At 38.5% G+C, this 27,582-nt stretch overlaps 1 protein-coding gene and 1 long non-coding RNA gene across 3 annotated transcripts in view; one reads left to right on the top strand and one right to left on the bottom strand.

Moving 5' to 3' along the window:
• USP31 (ubiquitin specific peptidase 31) overlaps window positions 1-27,582 on the top strand; it is a 71,126-nt gene that overhangs the window by 9,452 nt on the left and 34,092 nt on the right. Inside the window, exons 1-6 of one of the 2 annotated variants that reach the window (XM_072836166.1) lie at window positions 6,193-6,211; window positions 19,353-19,490; window positions 20,782-20,870; window positions 20,962-21,054; window positions 21,700-21,835; window positions 24,357-24,501. In XM_072836166.1, coding sequence (XP_072692267.1) covers window positions 20,800-20,870; window positions 20,962-21,054; window positions 21,700-21,835; window positions 24,357-24,501 — 445 coding nt within the window. In that variant the 5' untranslated portion in view covers window positions 6,193-6,211; window positions 19,353-19,490; window positions 20,782-20,799. Of the gene's footprint in view, window positions 1-6,192; window positions 6,212-19,352; window positions 19,491-20,781; window positions 20,871-20,961; window positions 21,055-21,699; window positions 21,836-24,356; window positions 24,502-27,582 lie in introns of those variants that run through there. The other variant, XM_072836165.1, reaches the window with a different exon arrangement.
• LOC140638571 (uncharacterized) lies at window positions 575-6,116 on the bottom strand. The gene is made up of 4 exons (XR_012035592.1): window positions 5,978-6,116; window positions 5,433-5,735; window positions 1,822-1,937; window positions 575-782 (listed from the first exon to the last, which is right to left on the bottom strand). It is a non-coding gene; the product is annotated as an uncharacterized lncRNA (long non-coding RNA).

The following is a 27,582-nucleotide window of genomic DNA, read 5'->3' as shown; positions in this document are numbered from 1 at the left end:
TGCTAATTATTCGTTTGTTGGCTGTTCCTCAAATGACCTTTTATGTTTAACAAACAACATTTTTGCAGTTGAGCACATCAAGATATCTTGTCTTTCATCTGACTGTGGTCTTTCTCCATTTAGAAATCATTGTTTGATGCCATGGACTGTGGCAGTTCCTAGAGGAATTGGCCAGTCACTGAACATCTGTTGCTTCTTCCCTCCGGTTGTTGAGCTTGGATGGTAGCAAACAATGTGTCCGCAAACAAACAGTTCACGCATTAGAAGATTTCATGGGACTGGTCAGGAAATGCCTTTGTTGCTTCTATTGTAAGAAATCTTTGTAAGCGCATCACCAGCTCAGTAAATTCTTTAATTCTTGGTATTCTAATCAATCCTTCTTTCTTTCTTCCTTCTAAAGTTTGTTTGTTTATTTTTTAGTAATCTCTACACCCAACCTGGGGCTTGAACTCATGACCTTGAGATCAAGAGTCATGTGTTCTTCTAACTGACCAGCTGGGTGCCCCTGGTATTCTGATCTTTAAAAGCAAGGGAGAGCTATCTGATTCTCAGGAGATTTAAGAAACAATAATCATAATAATGAAAATACCATTTATTTGTGTGGAGCCAGATCATTTGCAGAGTCCATTTGATTCTTGAACAACACTGGTTTGAACTGTGCGGGTCTTCCTGTTTGCAGAATTGAAAAAAAAAATCATATATATATATATATATATACATATATATATATGTGAATTTTTTGGAGATTTGTGGCAATTAAACTGGCAGATGAACTGCATAGCCTAGAAATAACAAAAAAATTAAGTGGAAGTTAATGTATGTCACAAATGCATGAAATTAGATCCTAGTTTATGTTAATATTTACTACCATAAAATATACACAAACCTATTACAAAAAGTTAAAATTTATCAAAACTTAAGCACACACAGACTGTACATGGCACATTTACAGTCAAATGTAAACAAGTGTAGGAAGCAGGATTAAATTATAACTGCATAAAATATTAAGTATTAAAATACTGTACTACTGTAATATTTTCATGACTCCCTCCTGTTGCTCTTGGCGGTGAGCTTGAGTGTTGCAAGCATCCACTTAAAATGCCAAGTGATGCTGATTATCTCTGTGTGAGCAGTTAGTCTGTCCAGTAAGTTGTATATTGCAATAAAAAGTGATCACTTGTGGTTCTATTAAGTTTTTGAGGAGTCCAAAGTTACACGGATTTTTGACTGTATGGAGGTCAGTGCCCCTAACTCCCACATTGTTCAAGGATCAACTGTACATTCATACAATTTTTTCATCAAATTTTCACTACAGCCCTGTGAAAGAGGGATTATTCCCTTTTTGAAATTAGGATATTGGGTTCAGTGATAGTAAGCAGAACCTTGCCTGGTTTTTATGAGAATTAAGAAAGAAGGTACAAATAAATAAGGGTTTAGTATTGAAACTTACACATAGTAATTATTCAATAAATAGCAAGTGGTGTTAATGAAGGCAGTCATTCTAAGACTGTGGCCTTCAAGTACCCTTCCTCATTTCTAAATTCTGTCTCTTCCACTGGACAGTTTTTATTGTTGCCAAATTAATTTTAAAGTTTACCCGTAATTACATTATTTCTTCTCAAAAATTGCTTTTACTTCTTTTATATTCAAAACACAGTATACATTTCTTAACTCGGCCTTTAAGCTTTTCCAGAAAATGAAATAAAAAGCATACATAAAACCAGCCCCATTGAAAAAATTTAGACTCTATAGACATAAAACTTCTGTTAGTTTGCTCTAAGTGTTTCTAAATAAATGCCTGCTTTCAATTTCTGTACTTACCTAGTCATATACTGGTGACAAAAAGTTCATAGATGGATGGGCACCTGTCCGTGGGTCACAGTTTGAAGAGTTATTGCCATAGAGCTTCCCAAAGTCTGATTTTGCCTGTTATATTCCTGTAGTTTCAATTAAAATGTTCTTAATAAGATTAAGGCTTTTTTTAAAAAAAATCCCTCCCCCTTTCTTTTTTTGGTGGTGTTATAAACTTTGATCAGGAAGCTTATAATGTCTGGTTCTATGTCTTACTATGGTAGTAGACATTGATGATTATTCCTTGATCCATTAGTTCATTAAGGGTCGAAAATGGTGATATTATAACTTTGACATTCTTATTAGAACACTTCTGTAGAGACTCTTGCCCTCATCAATTTATGTACTGCAAAGTAAATTTAGAGAAGAAAGGCAAAATAAATGCTTGAAGTTTCTTTCTCCCTAATTTTTCGTTTTAAAAGTAATTTTTTAAAAAGATTTATTAATTAATGAGAAAGACACACACAGAGAGAGAGAGGCAGAGAGAGAAGCAGGCTCCCTGCAGAGAGCCTGATGTGGGACAGGATCCCAGGACTCCAGGATCACACCCTGAGCCTAAGGCAGATGCTTAACTGCTGAGCTACCCAGGTATCTGTAATTTATTAATATCCAAATATGGTCAGTGAGTTTTTTGTTTGCAACCGTACGAACTCATAGATTTAAATGTGTATCTGATGTGGCTCAATTACAGTTATTAACCTTATTGATGCTCAAATTGTGCCATTTTTGGCCAGTAGAAGTGAGCTCCTAAATCTTTTTGACATGGTACTAGTAGTCTGTGATGTCAGACCAAATCCAGGGAAGATTTTCCAGGCTCATCTTGCACATTTTCTGCCCTAGATCTGGGATCAGTCATTTCTTTAAGGAGCCCTGGTTGTCTTTTATTGGCAAATGGCACTGAGAAGTCACAGTCTGGGCACTAGGGGTGCATGTGGTGTCTATGTCTTCTTTATTTTCTTTTTTTTTTCTTTTTTAAGATTTTATTTACTTGTTCATGAGAGACACACAGAGAGAGGCAGAGACATAGGCAGAGGGAGAAGCAGGCTCCAATGCAGGGAGTCTGTTGTGGGACTCGATCCCAGGACTCCAGGATCACGCCCTGAGCTGAAGGCAGGTGCTTTAGCCGCCAAGACACCCAGGGATCCCTATGTCTTCTAAGTAGACAGAGCTAGGAAGTATGTAACTTCTTTTAAAGACATACTAAATCAAGAATTCATATTGATAATTCCCAATCAGGATTTGAGGGTTTTTATTTAACTCCTTGATCTTGCATCTGTTTCTCCTTTCTCCTATGCTGAACCCTGTTCCTAGCATCGGTGTAAATTCTCATTTGCATTATCCCACAATGCACTCATAAGTCTCGGGATAATAATCTCAATACTTCCACCATCTATGAGAATTTGAAAAATATCTGATGGGATCCCTGGGTGGCGCAGCGGTTTGGCGCCTGCCTTTGGCCCAGGGCGCGATCCTGGAGACCCGGGATCGAATCCCACGTCGGGCTCCCGGTGCATGAAGCCTGCTTCTCCCTCTGCCTATGTCTCTGCCTCTCTCTCTCTCTCTCTCTCCCTCTGTGTGTGACTATCATAAATAAATAAAAATTAAAAAAAAAAAAGAAAAATATCTGATTTATTTTCATGGTCCCCTTCCCTCCCCCCTCAATAGGACATGGCTTACTAAGCCTATAGAGTCAAATTACTATGTCTTAAAATTACTTGGAATAGTTCTCAGTGTGACTTTGTCACCAACTGGATTCTTATTAAATTCATTTGTTTCTTTTTGCTTTTGATTTTGAGCATTGCTTTTTAAAATTTAATTTTGTTGTATAATTATGTATAAAATACATGGCCTGAAGTCAAGTGTCCAACATAAGATCTATTCAAAGAAGTCTAGTTTGTCTTTGATCCTGACACTCTGGTCTCTTTCTCCCTAAATTTTATGATTTATTCTTTCATTGTTTAATATAAAAACTAATTTTCTCTTGCTTTGTGTGTGTGCATATATATGTGTGTGTATTGTGTATGTAATCATTAATTTTCTCTAGCTTTTGTGTGTGTATATATGTGTGTGTGTATTCATATTTTCTCTTATTTAGATAAATGGTAGCACGGTGTATGGAATTTTCTCCATCTTGTTTTTTTCCCGTAGCTAACATATGGGTGCTTACCATATGCCCTGCACAGTGGATTATTTTATTTCTTATAACAGTGTAAAGTAGATACATAAATTATTTTCTGTCTTAACAGATGAAGAAACAGGCATTTCTACAGACTTTTAATTCTGTGACTCTCCCCTCTGCCTGTGTCTCTGCCTCTCTCTCTCTCTCTCTGTGACTATCATAAATAAATAAAAATTAAAAAAAAAAAAGATTAAAAAAAAATTTGGGATCCCTGGGTGGCGCAGCGGTTTGGCGCCTGCCTTTGGCCAAGGGCGCGATCCTGGAGACCCGGGATCAAATCCCACGTCGGGCTCCCGGTGCGTGGAGCCTGCTTCTCCCTCTGCCTGTGTCTCTGCCTCTCTCTCTCTCTCTCTGTGACTATCATAAATAAATAAAAATTTAAAAAAAAGATTAATTCTGTGACTCTCTAAGTTTCCCATAACAATTGGTCCTGTCCTTTGTATGCAGGTTTATGAGTGAATGAATGGGCCAAGAACTTATGTATATGCTGTACTTTGAACAATGAGGAAGGCAGAGAAAGGCTTGTGTTTATTTATTTTAAAGATTTTATTTATTCATAAGAGACACACAGAGAGAGAGGCAGAGACATAGGCAGAGGGAAAAGCAGGCTTCATGCGGGAAGCCCGGTGTTGGGACTCGATCCAGGGACCCCCGGGATTAAGCTCTGAGCCAAAGGCAGACGCTTAACCGCTGAACCACCCAGGTGTCCCATCAACCGCTGAACCACCCAGTTGTCCCGAAAGGCTTGTGTTTAAACTAGGGAAGGAGACAAGCCTGTTATTTGAGATCCAGAGCTCTCTATAGGTGGAGAAGAATAGTAGAACTTTTCTAACCAGAGGTGCTCCCAGTAATTATAAAGCTACATTAACTTGGAATGTACTTTAATCTTACCCTAAAATAAGAGTCCCTTTTTATCTTTTTATTTAAAAAAATATTTTTTAATTTATTTATTTGACAAAGAGCACAAGCACGGGGAGTGGCAGGCAGAGGGAGAGGGAGAAGCAGGCTCCTCAACGAGCAGAAAGAGCCCAAAGCGGGGCTCTGGGTTCTATCCCAGGACCCTGGGATCATGACCCAAGCCAAAGGCAGACACGTAACCCACTGAGCCACCCATGCACCCCAGGAGAACCTTTTTAATAGCGTAGTGACAACTTGGCAAATCTCCATGAAAGTTAGAATAAACTAGAGATGCTAAAGAAAAGACATACTCCTTTAAAAGCAGTAGCTCATGGGAAATAGCTACTAGTTAATGATATCAGAATTTTAATAGTGACAGGAAGGAAGGAAAGAGGAGAGTAACTTCATTTCCCTGCAGGTGGGTGAGAGGAGAGGAGCGTTGGCAGCTTGTTACCTATCCAGCGGGAGGAAGGGTTGGTTAGGTTGGAGACCTGCTGGTTGTTACCTTTGAGGCTCTGTTGTGATGCCAGGCAGCTGAGTAGGCTGTTATAACTGCCCACACCTGCTTCCTGATGATACCTGATTATGTCTCAGGCTTCAGGCTGTCGGTCAGCATTAGAGGATCGTGCCAGAAGGACGGTGAGGGCAACGTGGTGCAGGTCTGCTCCTTACTTTTGGAAATATGAACCCATGAGTTTTGGGTTAGGTGAGCTGGTCACTGAGCCTCAGTTTCCTTATTTTCCTTTTTATTGCCGTATGATACCAGCTTCCCAGGTTGCAAGGTTTGACAACTATTGATTCTTTACACCTGAGTGATGGGAACATTTTAGGAGGAAAAACCAACCAGCCATCTCATACATCCACCACCCCAGCCTATAAGAGCAAGCCTGGGACAAAGGAAAGGGACCTTGGTAGGAAGAAAACATGGAGGATCTCATAAAAGTCCACTGTAGTTAAGTGTTAAAGAGAAATGTGTTCTACATCAGAATGTTCTCTGATGTTCATCAGAATGTTCTCTGGCCTTGCAAGTCTAATTGTTTTGTAGCTTACCTTTGATGCATGTGTGCTCTAGGCTTTGACTCCTTGAATTATAGGTTATTTTTGAAGGGGTGGTATTTAAATCTCCAGTGTTACAGAGTTACCCGGCTCTACTGAGGTATCTGTCCCTAGAGGGTACTTTGGGGGATGGTGTATTCTGTGCCATTGTGTTGTCATTTTATGATCTTTTTGAATGACATAATATTAACCCGTTCATCTGGCCCTTTGGGGGAATAAGTCTTTTGTGTAAGTTATTTTCTACATAATTACTTGTTTGAACATCAGGTCTTTAAATTTTAACCTTATTATTTGATAGATGACTTGATAGAGTATTTTACATACTTACTTAGAGAATTACCTAGTAAGTAATTACGTACTTACCTAGAGAGAGAATTCTGGACATCCTTTACTCTGTCCTTGGTGATTTTTAGAGTATTAGGAGCATCATCTCTTGTGTTCCTCCGTACAATGGAGGTTTCTTTGGGGCTAGTGGAGCTGTAAGTCCTGTGGGATGTTAGGAATGGTTTTGGATTGCTGTATTGTTTGAATTCTTAATTCTGCTTTTTTGTAATTCTCTCTCTCTCACTTCCTACCATCTTCCTTCATGGTCCTTAATTTCTTTTGCTTTATTGTGTTTTACTTTATCCTGGGAATCTATACTTCCTGCTTCTTCATTCCCATCTTTTGCAATTTTTAATCTGCTTCTAGTTAAGTAACCCGGTACGTACAGTCAGCTCTAAATAAGACTAAATAAACTGAGGTAGGGCCTGAGAGTCTGGCTAAAATAAGAAACTTTAGTGTTTTTCCTTTTTTGAAGTCAACTAATTTTTTAAACTTTTTTTTTTTTTAAGACTTTATTTATTTGAGAGAAGGAGAGAGAGAGAGTGTATGAGAATACGAGCAGGGGCAGGGGCACAAGGAGACTCCCCGCTGATGCAGGGCTCAATCTCAGGACCCTGAGATCATGACCTGAGCCAAAGGCAGACCCTCAACCAACTGAGCTCCCTAGGCACCACTAATTTTTTTTTAACTTTTTAATGAAATACGGCATATATATAGAAAAATGCATACATCAGTAGTGTACAGCTTGATGAATTATCTTAAAGGGATAATAATCCACAAGAATTGGAACTTTACCAGCACTCTAGAAACTACTTTGATAGCTCCCTACCAAGCTCCACCCTCTCCCTCCTCCCCAAAGGAACCATTCTTCTGGCCTTTAACACCTCTAACAGGCTTTGCCTGTTCTTGAGTTTTATTATGAGTGAAATAATAAAGTATGTATTCTTTTTAAAAACACCTTTATTGGGGCGCTTGGCTGACTCATTTAGTAGAGCATGTGACTCTTGATCTCGGTATCAAGAGTTTGAGCCCCATGTTGAGCATGGATCCTACTTAAAATTAAAAAAACAACAACCCAGCTTTATTGAGATAAACTTACATATCATATAATCACCCATTTAAAGCATACAACTCAGTGGTTTTTAGTATATTCACAGAATTGTGCATCTATAACCATAATCAACTTTAAAACATTTTTATTATCCCCCAAAGAAACCCCATTCCTAATTTCAGTCACTCCTCATTTCCCCCCAACCTCCCAGCCCTGGGTGTCTACTAATCTACTTTCTGTTCTATAGATTTGCCTCTCATATAAATGGAGTTCTGCAACGTGGTTTTTTGCACCTGGCTTCTTTTCACTTAGCGTGTGTTTTCAAGGTTCATCATTATACTTGATTCCTTTTTATGATTGAAAAATACTCCATTACATAAATATACCACAGTTTGTTTATCCATTCACCCATTAATGAATATTTGGTTTGTTTCTACTTTTTGGCTCTTATGAATAATGTTGCTGTGAACATTCATGCACACATTTTTGTGTGGACATATGTTTTCGTTTCTTTTGGGTGTGTGCTTAGGAGTGGAATTGCTGGGTCATAGTGTGACTCTGTGTTTAACTTTTTGAGCAATTGCCCAACTGTTTTTGCACAGTGGCTGCACCATTTTATATTCCCTTTAGCAGTGCTTGAGAGTTCCAGTTTTTCCACATCCTCACCAACACTTGTTTATTTTCTGTCTTTAATTTAAAGCCATCCTAGCGGGTGTGAAGTGGTATCTCATTTTTTTTTTTCTTTAAGTGACATCATTCTTTTATGGAAATTACACCTGACATGGGCCTTGAAATCACAACCCTTGAGATTAAGAGTTGCATGCACCACTGACTGAGCCAGTTATGCGCTCCTTGTTGGGGTTTTGATTTACATTAAGTATATATTCTTTTGTGTTTGATTTCTTTTGCTAAAGTTCATTATGAGATAAAATCTATTTTGATAAGAATATTATCTAAGTTATTGTGGAAGACTTAGAAAATATGTAAAAATAGAGGAAAATTGAAAATGTATAGAAATTATTGGGTTATTACTTTCTTGTTTTTTTCTCCGTTCTGGGTGTGTTTTAATATAACTGGTATCAAACTGTATATACAGTTTTGCATTATGTGATTTTCATTTCATATTGTATTATTAATTTTTGTCACAAAAACTCTTCAGATCGTTGTATGAAGATACGTGATAACCTATTTAGGATGGGTTGTGATGAGTATTTTTTATATATATCTTTAGCTTTTTCTTTTTATAAGCATAAAATTATTGTTATTCATAACATATATGAGTTCTTAAAATCAGTAAGAAAACTATAGTTACTTTTGATTATTTCTTTAGGATATATAGAATTGAAATTCCTGGGTCAGTAGCTATCTGTTTTGAAGGTCCTTAACCTTATTTTATAGGATTGGATACATTAGCAGTATGTAAGAATGTCTTTTGTACCCTGCTGCTGCAGAATAGAAGTCTTTATGTCCATAAATGGAAAATAGCATTTTATTTTAATTTGCATGTCTTTGATTACTAGTGTGGTAGGATAGCTTCATCTATTCTTTAAAGTGGAAGCATACCTATATGATAGTAACAGTTTGACAACTTAGGGAGTTACCATGTATTAATTTCACAGATTCTCTTTGTTCTTTGTATTCACACATTCTTCCATTTAGCTTTCACCTTCTACAGGAGATGACCAAGGCCTGAACCAACTAGAATTGGTCAGGCCAGACCAGGCTGAGGCAGAAAGGTTCTAAGTTGTACTTTGCTAGGAAAAGCCTGGAACCAGGACGAGCACCTTGTGTGGGTTTTTATGCAATCTGATTTTCATGTGAGGGTTGAAAGAACTGGAAGAGGCCAGGATTGATTTGGAGGCTATACCTGTGTGTGGCTCAGGAGTCAGCCCAACTTGACTGTCAGGCACACAGTGTTGGGTGTGGAGAAGTAATATGGCAGGCCGTGACTTGAAAGATCTTTAGCCAGCTAAGATTTATTGGGCTTATGGCACTCCAGGTTTATGCCAATATGAACTCATAATTTGTAGTGAAACTTCCTGGATCTGCTTATGAATGATGCCTCTTGGTTACTACTAGTTGATGTTTCAGTTATCAAGATGCAGTAACAGTAATGCTTCAAAGCAAGATTATTTCCAGAATATTTTGGATCCCTTTATAAAATTGGCTGTTTGTCAAAAACGTTTTAGATCTGTTTACCATCAATATATTCAGAATCAAGAAGATGCATACTTTGTCTCTTTGTGTATAATCACACACAGATTACAGATTTGGGTTTGGGATAGTTGAAAGACTTGACCTTATGCATCCCCCACTGATTGTCTTTCTCACCCTATTCCACCTCCAAGGGTGTATATAGGTCACTTCACTTCCATCCCAAAGAGCAGTGCCACTCAACCAAGAACTTTGGCCCCTGTTCCAGTGAGTAGTGCCACATGCTGAGTTTATAAACCAATCCTGTGTTCTTTCTCTGCTTCTGTTTGATCAGGAAGCTGACTCTGGGTTCTCTTTTTTCTCTTCCTAAGACTAAGCCTTTATGTCTGACTTGGCAAGCCAGGGTGGCTTAAAAAGGCCCCTGGTGAGGGGCACTTGGGCTCGGTGGGTTAAGCAGCTGCTGCCTTCAGCTCAGGTCATGATCTCAGGGTCCTGGGTTCAAGACCAGGACAGGCTCCCTGCTCAGCAGGGAGTCTGCTTCTCCCTCTGCCCTTTGCCCTGCTCCTGTTCTCTCTCTCTCTCTTTAAAATAAATAAATGAAATCTTTTTTTTTTTTTAAAGTCCCTTGGTGGGTGTCTGTAGACATAAATTGTTTTTTTCTCTCTTTCTCCCGTTTTTCTTTGATGCTAGCCACTGTCCCTTTTTTTTCTCCAGTGATAAGATCCAAATTTTTGTATATATTTGGGCTTAGCATTACTATAGGCATAAAACTTTGGTTTGAGTTCCTTAGGTCTGTCTAGCAGAGAAAAAAGACCTTCTCGGCGTAGTGCAGTCCAACTCACTGGTATTTGGGGCCAAAGCCTCAACTACAAATAAGGTACATTTCTTTGTTTTGCCAGCCATCTTTCGTGCAGAAGATTTGGGTTCCCTAGCCAGTATACCAGGGTGTGCTGTCATAAGATCTCCTTAAGTGGCACCTATTCATTGTTACCAACAAATTCACTTTAGAAAATGTGGGAAATATGGAAATGTATAAAGAAAGAAAGGGATAAATCAGCTAAAACTTTCCACTCAGGCAATGACTGTTAATGTTTTGGTGTATATTTTAGAAGGCTAAAAGACAAAAAAATCTTTAAAAATGTATTTTAGAAATTTGAAATTATGTTCACATGTAGTTTTGCATCTTCTTTCCAAAGCTTAATGTATTATGTATTAATTTTACATGTTTCCTAAAATGTAAGCATTTGCAAAGTTCCATGGTAGGAATGTACAATAATTTCTTAGATATTTCAATGACTTTTGGCTTTTCTGTTTTGACTTTTATAAAAATTTAAAGATCTATATTAGATAAATAATTCATGAATCAAGCAGCATCCCACTTAGCAAGTAGAGAGGGCTCCAAGATTTCTTGTTTTGATTTTTAACTGTTAAAGATGATTACATTCCCATAAGATAGCCTTTTAGCTAAACCAGGACTGGACATTTGCTTTTTGGACTGTGTTGTTAGTCAAAAATTCCTCCTTCCTCCTTTAAAAAAAAAGCTTTTAAAAATGCTTTTATTTTATTGTAGTTAGGAAGAATCTTAGACTGTATTGGATAAAGACAGAAAGACCGAAAAGAAGATATTCTTGACTTACTTAAGTTAGTTGATTAGATACATAAACACTTTTGATGACCTGAGTTGACTGAGTTGACTTTAACCTTGGAGTCACCTAGGCTTGACCACATAGGGTATGCTGGGAAGGATGGACAGGATCAGAATTCAGTGCCACCAGCAGAGCAGCTTGAGCATTGTAAGTAAGGTAAAGAACACCTTCCTTTACATTTGCTATGGGAGACAGATGTAGTTCTTCAGAGCCAGATTGTTGTCTCTGTTGTTGGCTTTCTCCAGCATCGTGGGACACTCAGGCAGACATAGTTCTCCTTCACATACTGCAACTTGATCTTCTGACATAGTCCAAATTCCTTCTTACTCCTCAAATAATAACATCTCAGATAAACTCCATTTTTTGTTTCTGGGCCATATTTCAGTCATAGGAAAAATGCAAATTACGACAAAACAAACAGTGATTAACAAGGATTTATTAAAAGCAAATAAGCTCCCAGAAGCCACAGGCTTGGTACAGCTGTAGTTCAGTCTCTAACATATGTTTTATGTCCATATTAAGAAATGACATTCAGAATGATCAAGCCCTGTATGATTCTGAGTCATGTAAGGAAAAAAAAATCATTTATTGAAGGATTATGAACAAAAATGTTTTAAGGCTGTTTTAATCAGAGGAGTTTGAAGAATAGTGGTAACTTTGGGCAAGTTTTTCACTTTTCTGATCCCAAGTTTCTTTGTCTATAAATAATGATAACAGTATTTTAACAACATAGGGAATTTCTGAGGGTTAATTTTATAGGAAATAATACCTATAAACAATTGGTATAATGCCTGATACAGTATAAGCACTCAATAATTAATTGTTATTGTTTGTTTCAAGTATTGAATTTGCTAGGTGTTGGGAAAATAATATTAAATAAGACATTCCAGATCATTGTCTAATGGTGGAGGCAGATATGAGGTTATGTGTTTTGGTCATATGAATAAAATACAGTGTAATAAATGGTATAATACAGTTATGACAGAAGAGCCTCCCATAAGTTTTAGTACTTTTGGAAGTGAAACTTTAGAACTTTTCCACTGCGGCCGTGCTCTTTCTGTCTTGGCTTCACATGAGAAATAGAATTTTCTTTCTTTTTTTTTTAAACCACACTTGAAAAAGGTTAACAATGATCAGGTCACACTGTAAATAATTAAATCAGCATCTCTGAGTTGCTCCCAGTTTTTTTTTTTTTTTTTAATTTCCCTAGATGATTCTAATGTACAGCCAAGTGTTAAAGCCAGTGCTTTAGATATTTTTTCTTTTTCTTTGATATTTTCCAGGATTATATAGGATAATTCATTTCTTTTTTTCTTGATTTTTGAAACTTGAATAATAGAAGCTGTGTAGAATTTTAGAGTTTATAAAATGCTTTTATAAAACTGTTTGTTGTGAAAATCATTTTATATAGTTTGTAAAATAAATCTCATTAAAATTTCACAGCAATTCTTTTAGAAAAGTATTCTCAAAACACATATGAGGTAAAAAAGTGGAGGAAAGAGGATTTGAACCCAGGTATTCGGAATCCAATTTTTCTGTTTCTATTGCATTTCTAGTGGAGACTTCCAACCACTGTTTGTGTATGGCGGGGGGCGGGGGGGTCTTCTCTTGCTGCTTTATTTTCTACCTGTATAGCTTTATGATCTGTTGTGAAATCTTTGCTCATTGTTCATGTGGCTGAACCGCTTGGGGTATGCGGTATTTTTTTTTTTTTTGTATTTCTTCCTTTTTTTGTATTTTTTTTTTTTGTATTTCTTTTTTTGTATTTCTTCCTTTCATCCCAGCTCTATTTCCAGCTTAGTTGTAATTTTTGAAATAGCAGTAACTATTTCTCAACACTCATAGCTTTCTCTTTTAGACAAGATGTATAAACTTTTCCTAGTTTATATTGCAGCAATGAATCCCTGTTGCCAAGTCTTTGTGGTACATGCAAGTGTGTTTAATAGCCAAATCTACTCTTCTAACAATGCAAATATCCCTTGCTACCCAAATGTGTTTAGTTTGGATCATGAGAACTTGGGTACAAGGGACACCTAGACTCAAGTTACTCATGTTAGGCCCTTCTGTACTGGAATTAACTCCCTTTCCCCTCTGGCCAAACTCAAATACATAAACAGGTTCCATGTGGCACTCTCTACTATTATCATTGAGTTGTCATTCCATCTTGGATTGAAGCTCCTTTCCTGTTGTCTTCTTTCTCTTCTATCTCTCTCCTCTTCTACAGAGCTCCCAGCTCCATCCTACCAAGGAAGGAGAGAGTGAAGGAATGTATTTGAGGGATGGGAGTGGAGGGCATTCCTGTCATAGGGCGAGTATGTGTGAAGGTCTGGAGGCCTTACAGTCTTTTTCAAGGTCCCATTGTTGCCACAGCTGGCTAATACCAAGGGCCTCTCAGCCTAACTTGTGTTATGTGAAAAGACTTCCCTCACAGAGGTGAAGACAAGGAGGAAAGAATGAATGAAGGAGTCAGAGGACCCTTTTTGACATGGCTGCATTGTATACCCTGGTATGGAACACTGTTGAATGGACTCATTCTCTATTATTGTTTTTCGTGGATCATATCTGGTCTTACAGTATTCATCCCCAATCTCATCCCTTATGTTTTAGTTAAGTATTCTTCATCAACTCAGTAGTTGTCCATAAAGTCAAATTCAAAAGATGAAACTTCTCAAGACAAGTGTTATTACTCCATTCTTTCCAATACAGTCCAGAAGCCAAATTACACTTTTAGATGCTATCTATGAACTCAGCTGTTCACATTTCAATTTTTTCTTTAAATGTAAATACTGTTGTCCTCTCAAGATCTGCTTTTTACCCAGCATCACTGGAAATAAATTCTACATTTCTTCTGGCATAGAATCAAGGAGAATGGGTGATAATTTGGTTTGGTGAGTTCTGGCAAGCTACCTTTTCCCCGAAAGAGGAATAACCCACCTCCTGATCAAATCAATACCATCATGTCCATTCACCTTAGGTGGAGATCATCAATAGCCATTGCTTTGTTGTCTTCTTCTTAGGGTTGTAAAGTGTATCTTGAACGATTCTGTCTTTACTCTGGAGCTTAGTATTCTGTTGCTTCTATATTAGAGTAGCACCCTAGAACAAAAGAACCTCATGTCTAATTTTACCATGCCAATTGGATAGACTTCATTCTTTTTCTTCTCTGGGTCATGCTTCCAACTCCTTTTTTAAACTAATAGGTTAGTTCATCTTTTTCCAAACAAGCACTATACTCACATTCTATAAAATAGACATAAATATGCAAGGTTAATTTTAAGAAGGCACATATTCTATTTTTCATAGAAGTGACAAATGTAAATAATTTCTCAGATTGTAGCGATGCTCCTATTTATAGATGACATATTCTAGTGTTAACTTTTTTTTAAAACTGCAGAAAGATTGATTTTAGGACATAAACAAAAATAAACTAAGGTTTAATTATGCAAAAAATTATAAAAGGCAAACCAAAGCAACATCAGATGAGGCCCAAAGGAAAAATCAGATCACTTGTTAGAACTCTAGGGGAAGAGTCTAGGGGAGATTTGGGATACAGGGGTGTCATCGATGGCCAACTCAACTGCTTCCCTTTATAAACCAGAAATCACTAGTTCCCTGACTTACCACCCCGAGATAACCAGTGGTTTGTGGCAGAGCCAGAGATTGGGCCTACGTTTCTTGATTTCCGCTATTTTTCCTTCTTGACTACAACTATTTTCTTTCTTCTGTAACATATACTAAACAATGGTTATTAGATTATTGTGTGTTTTGTTTTGTCTTGGTAAGAAGTAAAATAAATAGTCCCCTGGGTCTCTGCAGTGGGAAGAGGTCATCATTGTGAAGTAGGTAAAGGGGTTGAAAAAAAGAGCCTTTGTGTTTGTGTGTGTTCAGGGAGGTTTCCTGTAAAGTGTCCTTTACTTTGTGATATAGTGATTTAGGGTGGGGTTGACCTAGAGCATTTTTTGCCCTAGTTACAGAGGTTGTAGAAGTCCTGTTGCCTGTTAAGTCGTGCCCAACAAAAATCTGGTTGAGCAGCCTCTGCACAGCACTTTGTACACAGCAATCGGGGGATAAGTGGTAGATGAGTTGAAGTGATAGTGGCAGGAATCATAAATCAGATTTAATGCAGTCCTGATAAAGAATTGTGTAGTCTCCACTCTGAAATTTGATGAACACTGTGCATGAATTACCTGCCGTGATACATAGTGAAGAGCTTGATTTTGGCTAACCTCTTAAGAACCTGTGTATGCTGAGAACTTCCCCACTGCCACTGGAAGTAAACACAAGAGAGGGTTTTAAACCAGACCCATGCCATGTTCAGGCAGTTTGCGTGCCCCAGCCATGTGCCATGAGATTTGTTGTTAGCCTTGCCACACAGACTTCCTCTTGGCAGCTGTCCTGTGCTTCCCCAAAAGGAACAACCCAAAACAACTGACAAAAACAAAGGTTCCCTGCCTTCCTGTCTCTAACCTCTGAATCCATAACTATCCTTACCTCCTCCTCCTCCTCTCTCTCTCTCTCTCTCTCTTTTTTTTTTTTTTATGATAGTCACAGAGAGAGAGAGAGAGAGAGTCTCTCTCTCTTTTTTTTAAAGAGAGAGAAGCAGAAACACAGGCAGAGGGAGAAGCAGGCTCCCTATGGGGAGCCTGAGGTGGGACTTGATCTCAGGACCCCAGGATCACGACCTGAGCCAAAGGAGATGCTCAACCACTGAGCTACCCAGGTGTTCCTCCTTACCTCCTTCTCTGCTGTCTCCCACCTCCTGTTTAAGGCACTTCACTACTTCTTTTCTGAATCCCTCCTTTGCCTCTCACTGAAGAATCCTCTTTCTGTAGGCATCTCCTGTTCTTCCCCTCAGTATGTAAGTTTGTCTTCCTGGGAGTCCCCTACCAGGCACAGCATCTTTCCTCCTTCCTTCCTTTTATAACTGAGCCTCTTGCATATAAAGAGTGGTCTTCTTGGAATCATTCAATTTCCTTACCTTTTCTTCTCACCTTCTCTGGTCAGTATTCTGCTTCACTAAAATTGCACCATCAGCTTCTTAATTGGCCATTCCAAAGGTCTGTCTCAGTGCCTGTCTTGGCTTTTCTTTTCTTTTTAAAGATTTTTTTATTTATTTATTCATAGAGACACAGAGAGAGAAAGAGAGGCAGAGACACAGGCAGAGGTAGAAGCAGGCTCCATGCAGAGAGCCTGACGTGGGACTCGATCCAGGGGCCTGACGTGGGACTCGATCCAGGGTCTCCAGGATCATGCCCTGGGCTGCAGGCTGCACTAAACCGCTGCGCCACTGGGGCTGCCCCTGTCTTGGCTTTTCTGCAGTAGTTTACATCGCTGTTCCTTCTCTCTGGCTCGCCTGGCTGCTTTTATCTTATTTAACTTCTTTATTGTGACTTGTCCCTTCTGTGCCAGCATTCTTCAAGAATCTACCTGCCTCCTTTTCTCATTAGATGCTGCCTGCGTTTTTTCCTCTCTGTTCATATGGTAAGAGAGTGCTGCTCTGATTTAACTTTCCAGCTCAGATCTCTTTCCTGAGCATCAGACTTCACCTCACTGGAGATCCTCTAGGTACCTCAAATTCAGCATGTTCAAAGCTCTGCTGTCCCCCAGTCTCTTCCTCTGTTCCTGATTTTATTATCCATCTAAATCAGATACTAAAAACCTTGGTGTCCTCCTCTCTCATTTCTTCTCTGTATCCCTTAATATAGTATTACCAGTCACGTGCTTCTCTTCCATCCTGAATTGGCCATACCATCAATGGTTTTGCTAGTGCTGATGTCTTTTATTGGTCTTTTTTCTTTACTGGAAAATCTTCTCTTTCTTCTCTAGCTCACATTTTCCCACTGTCCACACCAATGGCTCTGGCTTTGATTCCCTTAAATGAGTGCATAAGGCCAGAAGCCAAACTATTTCAAGATGAAATAAGGTGTCAAGTATAAAATGCTACAGGGAGATTGAGGAAGGTGAGGACCAAGAAAGAAAACTCTGGATTTGGTGATTTAGGTGGTGTCTGACTCTGGGAGAAGTTTTGTAGTATGGTGAAGACTCCCCACACTTATTTCACCTTTTGCCTACCTTTGTCTGAGATAGCATTCAAGTGTTATCCTTCTAGTCACTGAAACTTTGTTATTAGTGTCCTTCCTCTCCTTTGCCCACTTTATCCAGTTAGTAAATTTTGCCAGTTGACACTTCAGTATATTCTCTCTCATTTGTGTCCCTTTGATTTTTTTCTCCTTGAATATCAATCTTCGTAAATCATCTTTTTGTTATTCACATCTAATTGATTATCAGATTATGATGGTTCTTCTTCATAATCAAATTGTAAATCTGTCCCTTTTTTAAAAAAAACATATTTAAAGATTTATTTATTTATTTTAGAGAGAAACTGTGTGTGAGAGTGAGTGCAGAGAGGGGTAGAGGGAGATAATCTTCAGGCACACTCTGCGTTGAGTTTGGAGTCTGATGTAGGACTCAATCCCTCTACCCATGAGATCATGGCCTGAGCCAAAACCAAGACCTGGAGGTTAACCAACGGAGCCACTGAGGCACCCCTTAATATTTCATTTTTAAGTAATCTCAGTACTCAACATGGGACTCAGACCCACAACCCTGTGATCAGGAGTTGCACATTCCACTGACTGAGCCAGCCATGCACTCCCCTATAACCATCTTAATTGGAAAATACAGTGGACAGTTTTTAGTTCTTTGTCCTATTTTATCATTCTTAATGCTGTTGATCACTCCTTCATAACTCTCTTCTCTGGACTCTTGAGACTAGGGAGAGGGGACATATTTGCATGTATGACTAGCTTTAGATTACAGACAGTTCTCCTGCTTTTCTTGCCATGTCTTTGGTGGCCTTTTCTTAGTCTCCTTTTAGAGCCCCCAAATAATAGTGTCCTCTGGGTTCTGTCCTCTGGCTTGATCTCTCATGACCATGTTTGAGCAATCTCAGCTATACTTATGATTTCAATTACCACCCATCTATTGATTCCCAAATCTTTGTCCTTAGCACACACTCTTCCACTGAGCCCCAGAACTGGGTTCTTCAGTTGTGTACCAGGTATTTCTACTTGGAGATTCCACAGAACTTTAAATGGATTCAAAAGTGGACTTACCATCATCTTCCCAGACATCTTCCTTTTTCATTTTGCCTCGATGAAGGGTACCATCAGTAGCCCATCATCCAGATATGACACCTTGGGAACATTAATGCCTCCTCTCTCACTGTCCCCATTCATTAGGTCACAAATCCTATTGAGTCTACTGCCTGAGTTCCTAAATTTCTCAGGCCTGCCTTCATGTTTCTGTCCTCACTGCCTTAGCTTGGACCCTTATTATTTCTTGCCTTATCAGCTTTGTCTCCTAACTGTCCTCCCTTTGTGCAGTCATCTCCCCTTCTTCCTCCCTGCTTCCAAATCCCATACTCAGAGCTGAAATTTGAGTGCTTATTATACATGTGAAATATTGTGCATTCATTCTCACATAACCATCACATTAAATCACTATTCTCCCTTTTGCTTTGGAAGAGGGTAGGCCCAGGTCTCACAAATACAAGTGGTGAGATAGAAATTTGAACCCAGGCCGTATGCTTCAGAGCCATGGACTTAGTTAACTAGCTCACCGAGAACCTTTCACTGGCTACCCTTCTTTCCATATTCTAGTCTTTGGAAGCAAGTCACTACTCAAGGTAGGAGGTTAAGGTCTAACTCCTGTGAGGGAACTAATGATGTTAATTATTTGGAATTCTATAATAAAGATTTATCTCTTCCCCTTGTTTATTTACTCAATCATTTATATATTGTAGATGTGTTTATTTTATATTTGGGTTTATAATTCAATACTATGTTATTTATTTAATGAGCTCTCATTTTTAAAATGTTCAAGTTATTACCAGTTTTTTGCTGTTATAAAACCTGATGAATGAATATTTTCTTAGAAGTCTTGGCATGCTGTTTTGATGGTTTCTTTTAGATATATTCCTCAAAGTAGGATTGTTGGGTAGGTACATTGAAGTTTTCTGTACCTGTTTCTCAGGAGTGGCATTTTTACATTAAACATCTGTTTTTATATTACTGTCTTTCTAGGAAGTGCTCTAACACCCTTGAGGTTTTGCATCCCTCTTTGAGATTATAAATCGTTTATCTTTAAAGCCAGGAACTCACAACTGTTCATGCTGATTCATTTGCCTGTGTAGAGTATTGTGTCAAAGAATGCACTGCAATATCGGGGAAATTCCCAGCATGACGCCCAGGAGTTTCTGCTGTGGCTTCTGGACCGAGTTCATGAAGACCTCAATCATGCTGTGAAGCAAAGTGGCCAGCCTCCTGTGAAGGTGAGGGTGCGCACCCTGCTGGGGCAGCCAGGAAGCAAGTGAACAGGGTGCTCCGTGGTGGCTTAATCGAATGGAGTGAGTATAGTTTCTTCTCTTAAACTTCCACTGAGGAGTTGTTGCAGTTTGCATTTGGTTAATATAGTGAAATCAAGTAAGCTCTGGGTGAGTATAAAATTCAGCGATATTTAGAGGATTTTCCCCATGTTTACTGCTTGCTGGCAGCATAAGAGAAATGCTGTGTCTAAAGAACTTAAGAGTCTAGGGAGAGGGGACATATTTGCATGTATGACTAGCTTTAGATTACAGACAGTCAAGTGATTCCAGTTCACTAAGCTGTTTTTAAAGCAGAAATTTTTTCTTTTCCATTGAGACCCATAGCCTTATAGCTCACTGAAATGAATACATACTCATAAAGGAAATGAATGGGTGTCTTTGCTGTTACAATTGGATTTGAGTGTAGGAACTGAACCCCTAGAATATTCTTACTAAGAAACAGTGATTCATCCTCAATTTTATTCATGCAGCCTTAATACGATTGGTAAAATGATTTATATAATGGAAATAATTAAGACCAAAGAGTTGCGATTCTCTTGCCACTTTAAAAGTTTTTGATAATTCTGCACTGTACCTCAAAATTTCATTCTTTGATTTTGGTAAGGTGTTAAGTAATTCTGATTCAAGGTCCTTCTGTGCCTGTACACTCTACTATTATATGGCCACGTGCTTGTGGCTGGCTCTCCCACCAGATTGGGATGTACTCAAGGTCAGGCATTGTGTCTTATTTATCTTTGTGTCCTAATGCCCTTTTCAGGGCTCTCTGCACGTGGTAGCAAGTGTTCAGTGACTGTCAGATGGATGGACATGAAAAGGCTAACTAAGTATGCAGTAGAGTGGCTGGGCACTAAAGCGAGCAGCGCAGCTGGCAGGGCCTTGAGTACTGAGTGGGCACAGTGGTTGGGGTTATTTCCTGGAAGAGGCTTTGAGAGAGGGAGGGAGTCCTAAAGAGGGAGACTTTGCACTGGAGGGAGGTGGGAGCACTCAGGGAGCACTCCCTGACTGGGTGGATTGGGGGTGGAGAGATCAGCACAGGCATGGTCTGTGGGACAGCCTGTGAGATGAGTCCTCGTGACCCCCGCCTTGGCCACTGTGTTCCGATGCCATTAGCACATCCTTTTCACTGGAACATCTGGATGCACAGTTTGTAGAGGAATTAAGGGACATTTGTGACTGTTTCAGGTTCCATCAAGAATTGGTACTTCTAATCTGTGAAATTGTACTTTCCATTTTTTAGCCACCATCAGAGACTGATATGATGCCCGAGGGACCATCTTTTCCTGTCTGTAGCACTTTTGTACAAGAACTTTTTCAAGCCCAGTACAGGTAAGAGCATATCAAATTGTCTCGTATGTGCTCTGTTTGACATTGCTCTAGATGATCCTACTGTGCATGTCTTTCATTTTTGTCTTTGAAGATCTTCTTTGACATGTCCTCACTGTCAGAAACAGAGCAACACTTTTGACCCGTTCCTCTGCATTTCTTTGCCAATTCCTCTACCCCACACAAGGTAAGAACAGATTTAATAAAATTAACACTGTACATTCCTGTGTATTCTTTTCCTCTGGAGGTTCCTGTTAGTCCTTCCTTCTTACTTATTTAGACAAGTAATGGAATTAGTGATAAATTGAATACAGACATTATTAAAACCTTGAGGTTTGCCAAGGGCATTAGGACACAAAGATAAATAAGACACAAATCCACCCTGTCTGAATTTGCAGGGTGAGCAGGCATACGGGACAAGTAAGTCTTTTCAGTCCCTGTGGTTTTAGTCTCTTCAGTTGCTCATCCATTGATAGTGTCGGGCAGGGGGAGGGTTGTTGAGTGTCTTCTAGATTTTCCAGAGACTTTATTTTGCACTTTTAGTTGCTTTATTTGAGCTGTTTTTTGAAATTTCTGAGAATTGTAAAGAACATATAATGCACAGAGTCAAGTGTTGATATATTATATTTTGTTTGGCTGCCTTCTCCAAAGATGCCTTGGTTTTTGTTTTCTGGTTCTACTTAGGTCCAGATGAGATTTTTTTCCCTTTGGCTTCCAGATAGAGATGTGGGTTAGCTTCTGTTTTTTGTTAATTTCAGATCAGGTTTGTTTTGCTTCTGTATTTTAGTTGAAATAAGTGCCTAATGAGAAGATCTGACTTTGATCTGCACAGGCCTCTCTATGTTACCGTAGTGTATCAGGGGAAATGTTCTCACTGCATGAGGATTGGTGTGGCTGTGCCTCTGTCTGGGACTGTCGCCAGGCTTCGGGAAGCAGTGTCTATGGAAACAAAGATCCCCACTGATCAGGTAATAAGCCTGCTCAGGCCAGTTACACATGAGCCATAAAAATGTTGCTTTCTAAAACAAAACAAAACAAAACAAAACAAAAATGTTGCTTTCTCTTCTGGAATTTTTTAACAGTCCCCTGCCAAGTATGGTTAGGTAGAAATGTAAAACCAATTGTGTCTGTGTGGAGGAAAGAAAAATTAAGACCCAAAGGATGAAAATGTACATTAAAACTTTTCATGCTTCATTTAATTGTATATATATATATATTTAAAAGGAAAGCTATGATTTTACACCAAGACCTTCCTTTTAGCTTCATTTATAATTACTCAGCCTCTCTTAAGCCATTCTTAGGGATTTTTCTGTGGGCAATAGGTAGAGCATCCCTCTGGTATTTGAAGGTCAGAGAGGCTTAGAAAAGTTGACCCTTTCCAGTATGGTGATAAGAATGGATATCTGCTTGCTGGTATAGTACATATAGATGCTCAGTATGGTTCACTTTCTGCTTAAAGCTGGGTTAGAGACACACTTTGTTTAGATGAGAGAAAGGAACGTTGTACCTCTTCTGCCGCCTTTTTTGGGGTAAATTTTTGATAAGTAGTTATATTTAAAGATTTTTTTAAAAAAAGATTTTATTTATTCATGAGAGACACACACAGAGAGAGAGGCAGAGACACAGGTAGAGGGAGAAGCAGGCTCCACGCAGGGAGCCCGATGTAGGACTTGATCCTGGGACTCCAGGACCACACCCTGGGCCAAAGGCAGGTGCTAAACCACTGAGCCACCCAGGGATCCCCATATTTAAAGATTTGACCCTAAGTATTTTTTACCTGTTTGTGACTTGACATTTTTGCCACAGTTTTTACTCCATTCACTACTATGATTTTATTTAGAAAAACATTTCCTATTTTAGATTTACTAAGAAAGATGATTCTGTGGTAGAATAACTTTTCCCTAGATAGCTTCAGGAAGCTGCTATGGAATCATGTGATTAATAGAAGTATTTTGTACTTTGGCCTCATGTGGCTTCATTTGGGAAGATACTACAGTAAAACAAATGCAACCAGTGGTGTTGCTCTAATATAGTGAGTATCTCACATTTTCATAGGCAAGTACTGGCATGTTAATAAAATGTTCATGTCCTTCCTTACTCTTAAGTGTTTATGGATTCTTTTTTTTCCCCTTCAGGATGGGAGGAAAGACTTTTGAAAGAGGGAAGCAGGCTGAGGGGCTGTGTTGAGGGCAGATCTGGTTGTATGTTTAAAGCTTCCAGTGCTTTCTGGCTCTTTTTGCAATGTGGTTTAAATGGCTGATAGAATTACAAGTTTGTTTTTGACCTTAGCTTGCTAGAGAAAGTAAATTACACTTGAATGTTCACCTGCAGAAAAACAATGTGGTCATTATAATCATTAGAAGAAGAATGTGCCAGGAATATTTTTCTTGGACTATTTGTGGAATGTGCCACCAGCCTCTTTCACCTCACAGATTTGTAGTGTGTTTGCGTTAGAAGAGGGGATCTTAGGAGTCCGTTCCAACCCCCTCATTTGAAGGAAGCCCAGAGAAACCGTGTAGCTTGTTCAAGAACATAGGGCTGGTTGGTGGCAGGCTGAGACTGGAACCTCTTCATGCCCAATCCAGTGCTTTATCTCTAGACAGTGGTACTGAGCATGTAATGAGCATCTAAATGTTTCCATTGTTTTTTCTCCCATCTTTTGTTTTTCTGTTTTATTGTGAAATATTCAACCATTTCAGAAATAGGACTTAGAAAGTAGAAGTGTCTTAAGTATCTTAGAACTAAGTGTTACTAACTCTAATAGTGTGCTGTGTATTCACTCCTATTTTATCCTGTGCATTTACTACATTTGTTATTTTATAAAAAATGGAATCATTTACACACATTACTCTTTATGTTACTTACTAGGATATCTTTCCATGTTAGTGCAAATATATGTGGCTCATTTTTTTTTGTAATAGCTTTATAATTACAGTAGGACTATAACATATTTAACTAGTTCCTATTGATATTTGAATTAAAAAAAAATTTTTTTTTTAGATATTTGAATTTATTTCATTTTTTTTCCTAATACAAAATCTATGGTTGTATGACATTTTTTAAACCTGAAATGAAGAAAAGTTAATGATGTAGGAGAAAGTCTTGGAATCAGATGTGGACTCTTCTTGCTGCAAGAGACTGAATAATCTGATACTTTTTGGCAAGTCTCCTACCTCTCTTCAATTTCTTCCCCTTGTGAGACAAGGGGGTTAGCCTTTATCATTTCCTGGGACTCTTCTTCACGAAAACTTAGAGGAACTCTGGATTCAGTGCCATAGCATTCTGAAATGAGAGTATATTATACATGTATAGAGGTTATCCTGCTTCTAAGATTCTCTTACTGAAAGTGGATAGTATGGTCTCTGTGATGTGTTTCAGAGCCCTCTCATCGCCGTAAGCCTTGATGGGCTGGAGTTCATGGTAGAATCGGGAGATCAATTTGTATTGACTTTCCAGTTATCCAACTGTTTACATTTTTCCCATTTTTAGATTGTGTTAACGGAAATGTACTATGATGGGTTCCATCGTTCCTTTTGTGACACAGACGACCTGGAAACAGTCCATGAAAGCGACTGCATTTTTGCCTTTGAGACTCCAGAAATATTTAGGCCTGAAGGAATTCTCAGTCAAAGAGGTAAATGAGCATCTGTTTCCATAAGGGTTTTCAGGTTTCACAACTGTCTACCCTTTGAGATGTCTATTATATGATGGCATAGTTTTTTAAAATTATGGTAAAATACACATAATACTTATTTTTGTGATGGCATAAATTTTATGGTAACATTCTCTGGAAGAAGGCAGTTCTCACTGTTTCAGGCAAGGATATTTCCTTAGTTTCTAATCTTTCCTGCCCACAGTTGGAGCAGCCCCTGTCTGAGGCTCAAACCTGATTGAATCCTCCCTTAAGTGGCTTCTTAAGCATCTTTTAACAGTATTTGGGAGGATGCATGATGGCTTTTTTTCTTTTTCTTTTTCTTTTTCTTTTCATTTTTTCTTTTCTTTTTTTTTTCTTTTTTGCATTTTGTTATCTGCTCTGATGCTTAATTTCTAAACTCTAACTCTTTGCTATAGAATGTTTTTTGATACCTTGCTTTTAAGGAATTTGCATCAAGGCAGCAAAAGAGAGTAAGGACTCTGTTCCTTTTCCTGTGGTTTGGGCTGTGATTTGGAACTTAGCCTATCTCTCTCTCTACTGTGCTTGGAGGATCTGGGGGCTATTTCTGATTTTGAAAGTTGCTAGGCAACTCCAACTTTGTTCCTGGCCTTAGTGTTCTTCATGGTTCTGGGGCCTCTGTTCTTTTTCTCTACTCCAGTAGTTATTAAAGCATGAGAGGCACCTAGGAACTGATTAGAAATGCAGATTCCTGGACCCCACTCCAGGCCCACTGAACGAGTGGCTCGGGGATGGGGCCCAGCATGCTGTTTTTCACAGGTGATTCTAATGTACACCAAAGTTCAAGAACTGCTGAAATGAGAACCCAGGCTCAACAATGTCTTTCTACTGCCATGATTTTTAGAACTGAAACCTCCCTGCTCATTCTGTCTTTTCTTATGCTTCCATTCCCTGACTTTTAACTGTCTGTTGAAATCTGCTTACAAGTCCTGCATCATCTTAATACTTAACATATCTTAATACCCAGCATTTCTTAGACCCAATCCTTCTGTGTTTCTTCTCTGGAATCATGATGCCACCATCCTTCTCTTCACCCAAGGTGAACCCAAGCACTTCTCCCTCAAAATTCATGTAGAACTTATTAAACATTATACAGTTTTCCTCCTCGTCCTCTTGCCACTGATACAGCTCAGACCAGCCTCAACTGGGCTTTTCTAGTAACTTCTCTAGTAATAGCTTTACCTGTAAGCTTTCTTCTGTTCAGTTATTTTTGGTGAAATAATGGTGCCACCAGACTTACTTGGATATATATTCTGATTGTATTACATGCTTATCGAATTGCCAGTGTTTCCCCCTTTGTCTGAGATTATATATCAGCACCTTAGAAGAATGTATGTCCTGCCATGGTTGGTCTTTACCTTTCTTTCCAGTCTCTTTACTATATTCTGTCTCCTTCTCCACATATCCCATCTCGGTTACTCTGTATGTCTCGAATGCCATGTACTTTTATACGTTTGGTTTGCTCTGTTGAGAATTCATTTCTCCAGTTCCTTTCTCAGCTCCTACTTTGTCTCCTCTACACACACCTCCCTGTAGTCTCCCCATCCCACCCAGTTCTAAACAACCACTCTTCTACTCTCCATCTCTGTAGACTAGTCTAGACTTTCATGTGAACAGAATTGTATAATATATGGCCTCTTTTGACTTGCTTCTTTCACTTAGCATAATGTTTCAGGGTTCATCCCTGTTGTAGTGTGTATTAGTCCTGCAGTCCTTTTTATGGCTGAATAGTATTTCATTGTATGTATACACCATGTTTGGTTTATCAGTTTATCTGTTGATGGACATTTGGGTTATTTCCCCATTATGGAATAGTGCTGTTATGACTATTTGTGTTTGTTTGAATACCTGTTTTCAGTTCTTTTGGGATACACACACATCTATGAGTGGAAACACTAGGTCATGGTAATTCTGTGTTTAATCTTTTGAGGAATTGTTAAACTGTTTTCTACAACAGGTGAATAATTTTTTATCCCGCCAATATATGTGGATTATAATTTTTCCACATTCTTGCTAACGTTTATTATTTTCCATCTTTTTTATTATAGCCATCCTAGTGGGTGTGAAGTGATGTGTTATTGTTCTTGTATTTGCATTTATTCATGCATTGTGTTTGGATGATGATGGATCATTTTTTCATGTGCTTGTTGGAAATTTGTTTATCCTCTATGGAGAAATATCTATTCAAATTTTTTCCCCATTTTTAAATTTAAAAATTTTTTCTTGTTATTGAGTTGTAAGAACTCTTTATATATGGTAGACGGATTCTAGACCCTTATCAGATATCTGACTTGCAAATATTTTCTTCTATTCTGTAGATTGCCTTTTCACTTTCTTGATAGTGACTTCTGATGCACAAAAGTTCTTATTTTTTTATTATTATTTTTTTAAAGTTCTTAGTTTTGAAGTCTGATTTTTTGTTGCTTATGCTTTTGGTGTCATATCTGAGATTTCATCCTTTAATCCAGGACCATGAAGCTTACTCCTGTGTTTACTTCTAAGAGTTTTGAAGCTTTAACTCTTACATTTAGATCTTTGCACCATTTTGAGTTAATTTTTGTATATGGTTTGAGGTGGTGGTCTACCTGCATTTTTTTGTTGTATGTAAATAGTCAGTACTCCTAGCTCCTAGCACTCTCCTAGCTGGAGAGACCATTCTTTCTGCTTTGAATGATCTTGGTGCCCTTATTTTGTAAGTCCTTAATTTAGTTCCTCCTTTCCTCCACCACCTACTTCCGGAGATGCCCCAGTTTCTGAACTTTTTGGTAATTCTTTATGTTGGGTTGGTCAGCTTTCTCAACTGCCAGACTAAGATTCAGTTATCTCTGGTATATTCATATTTACATTACTATTTTCTAGGTAGTTTGTTATTTCAGCTTTAATTTTTTTTGACCTAGCAGCTCTTTTTTTTTCCAGTTGCATTTTCATGTGCGTGCTTTGTTTGCTGAAATTGTTTTCTACTTTTAATTATATTACAGTAAAAAACTCCATTATCACCTTCTCCAGCAAGCTCTTCCTCACTTCCCCCATGTCAGGCTGGCT

Source organism: Canis lupus, chromosome 8, assembly GCF_048164855.1.
Source record: "Canis lupus baileyi chromosome 8, mCanLup2.hap1, whole genome shotgun sequence".
Lineage (NCBI taxonomy): Eukaryota > Metazoa > Chordata > Mammalia > Carnivora > Canidae > Canis > Canis lupus.
The sequence above is the reverse complement of the archived record's forward strand: the minus strand, read 5'-3'. Positions and strand labels throughout refer to the sequence as shown.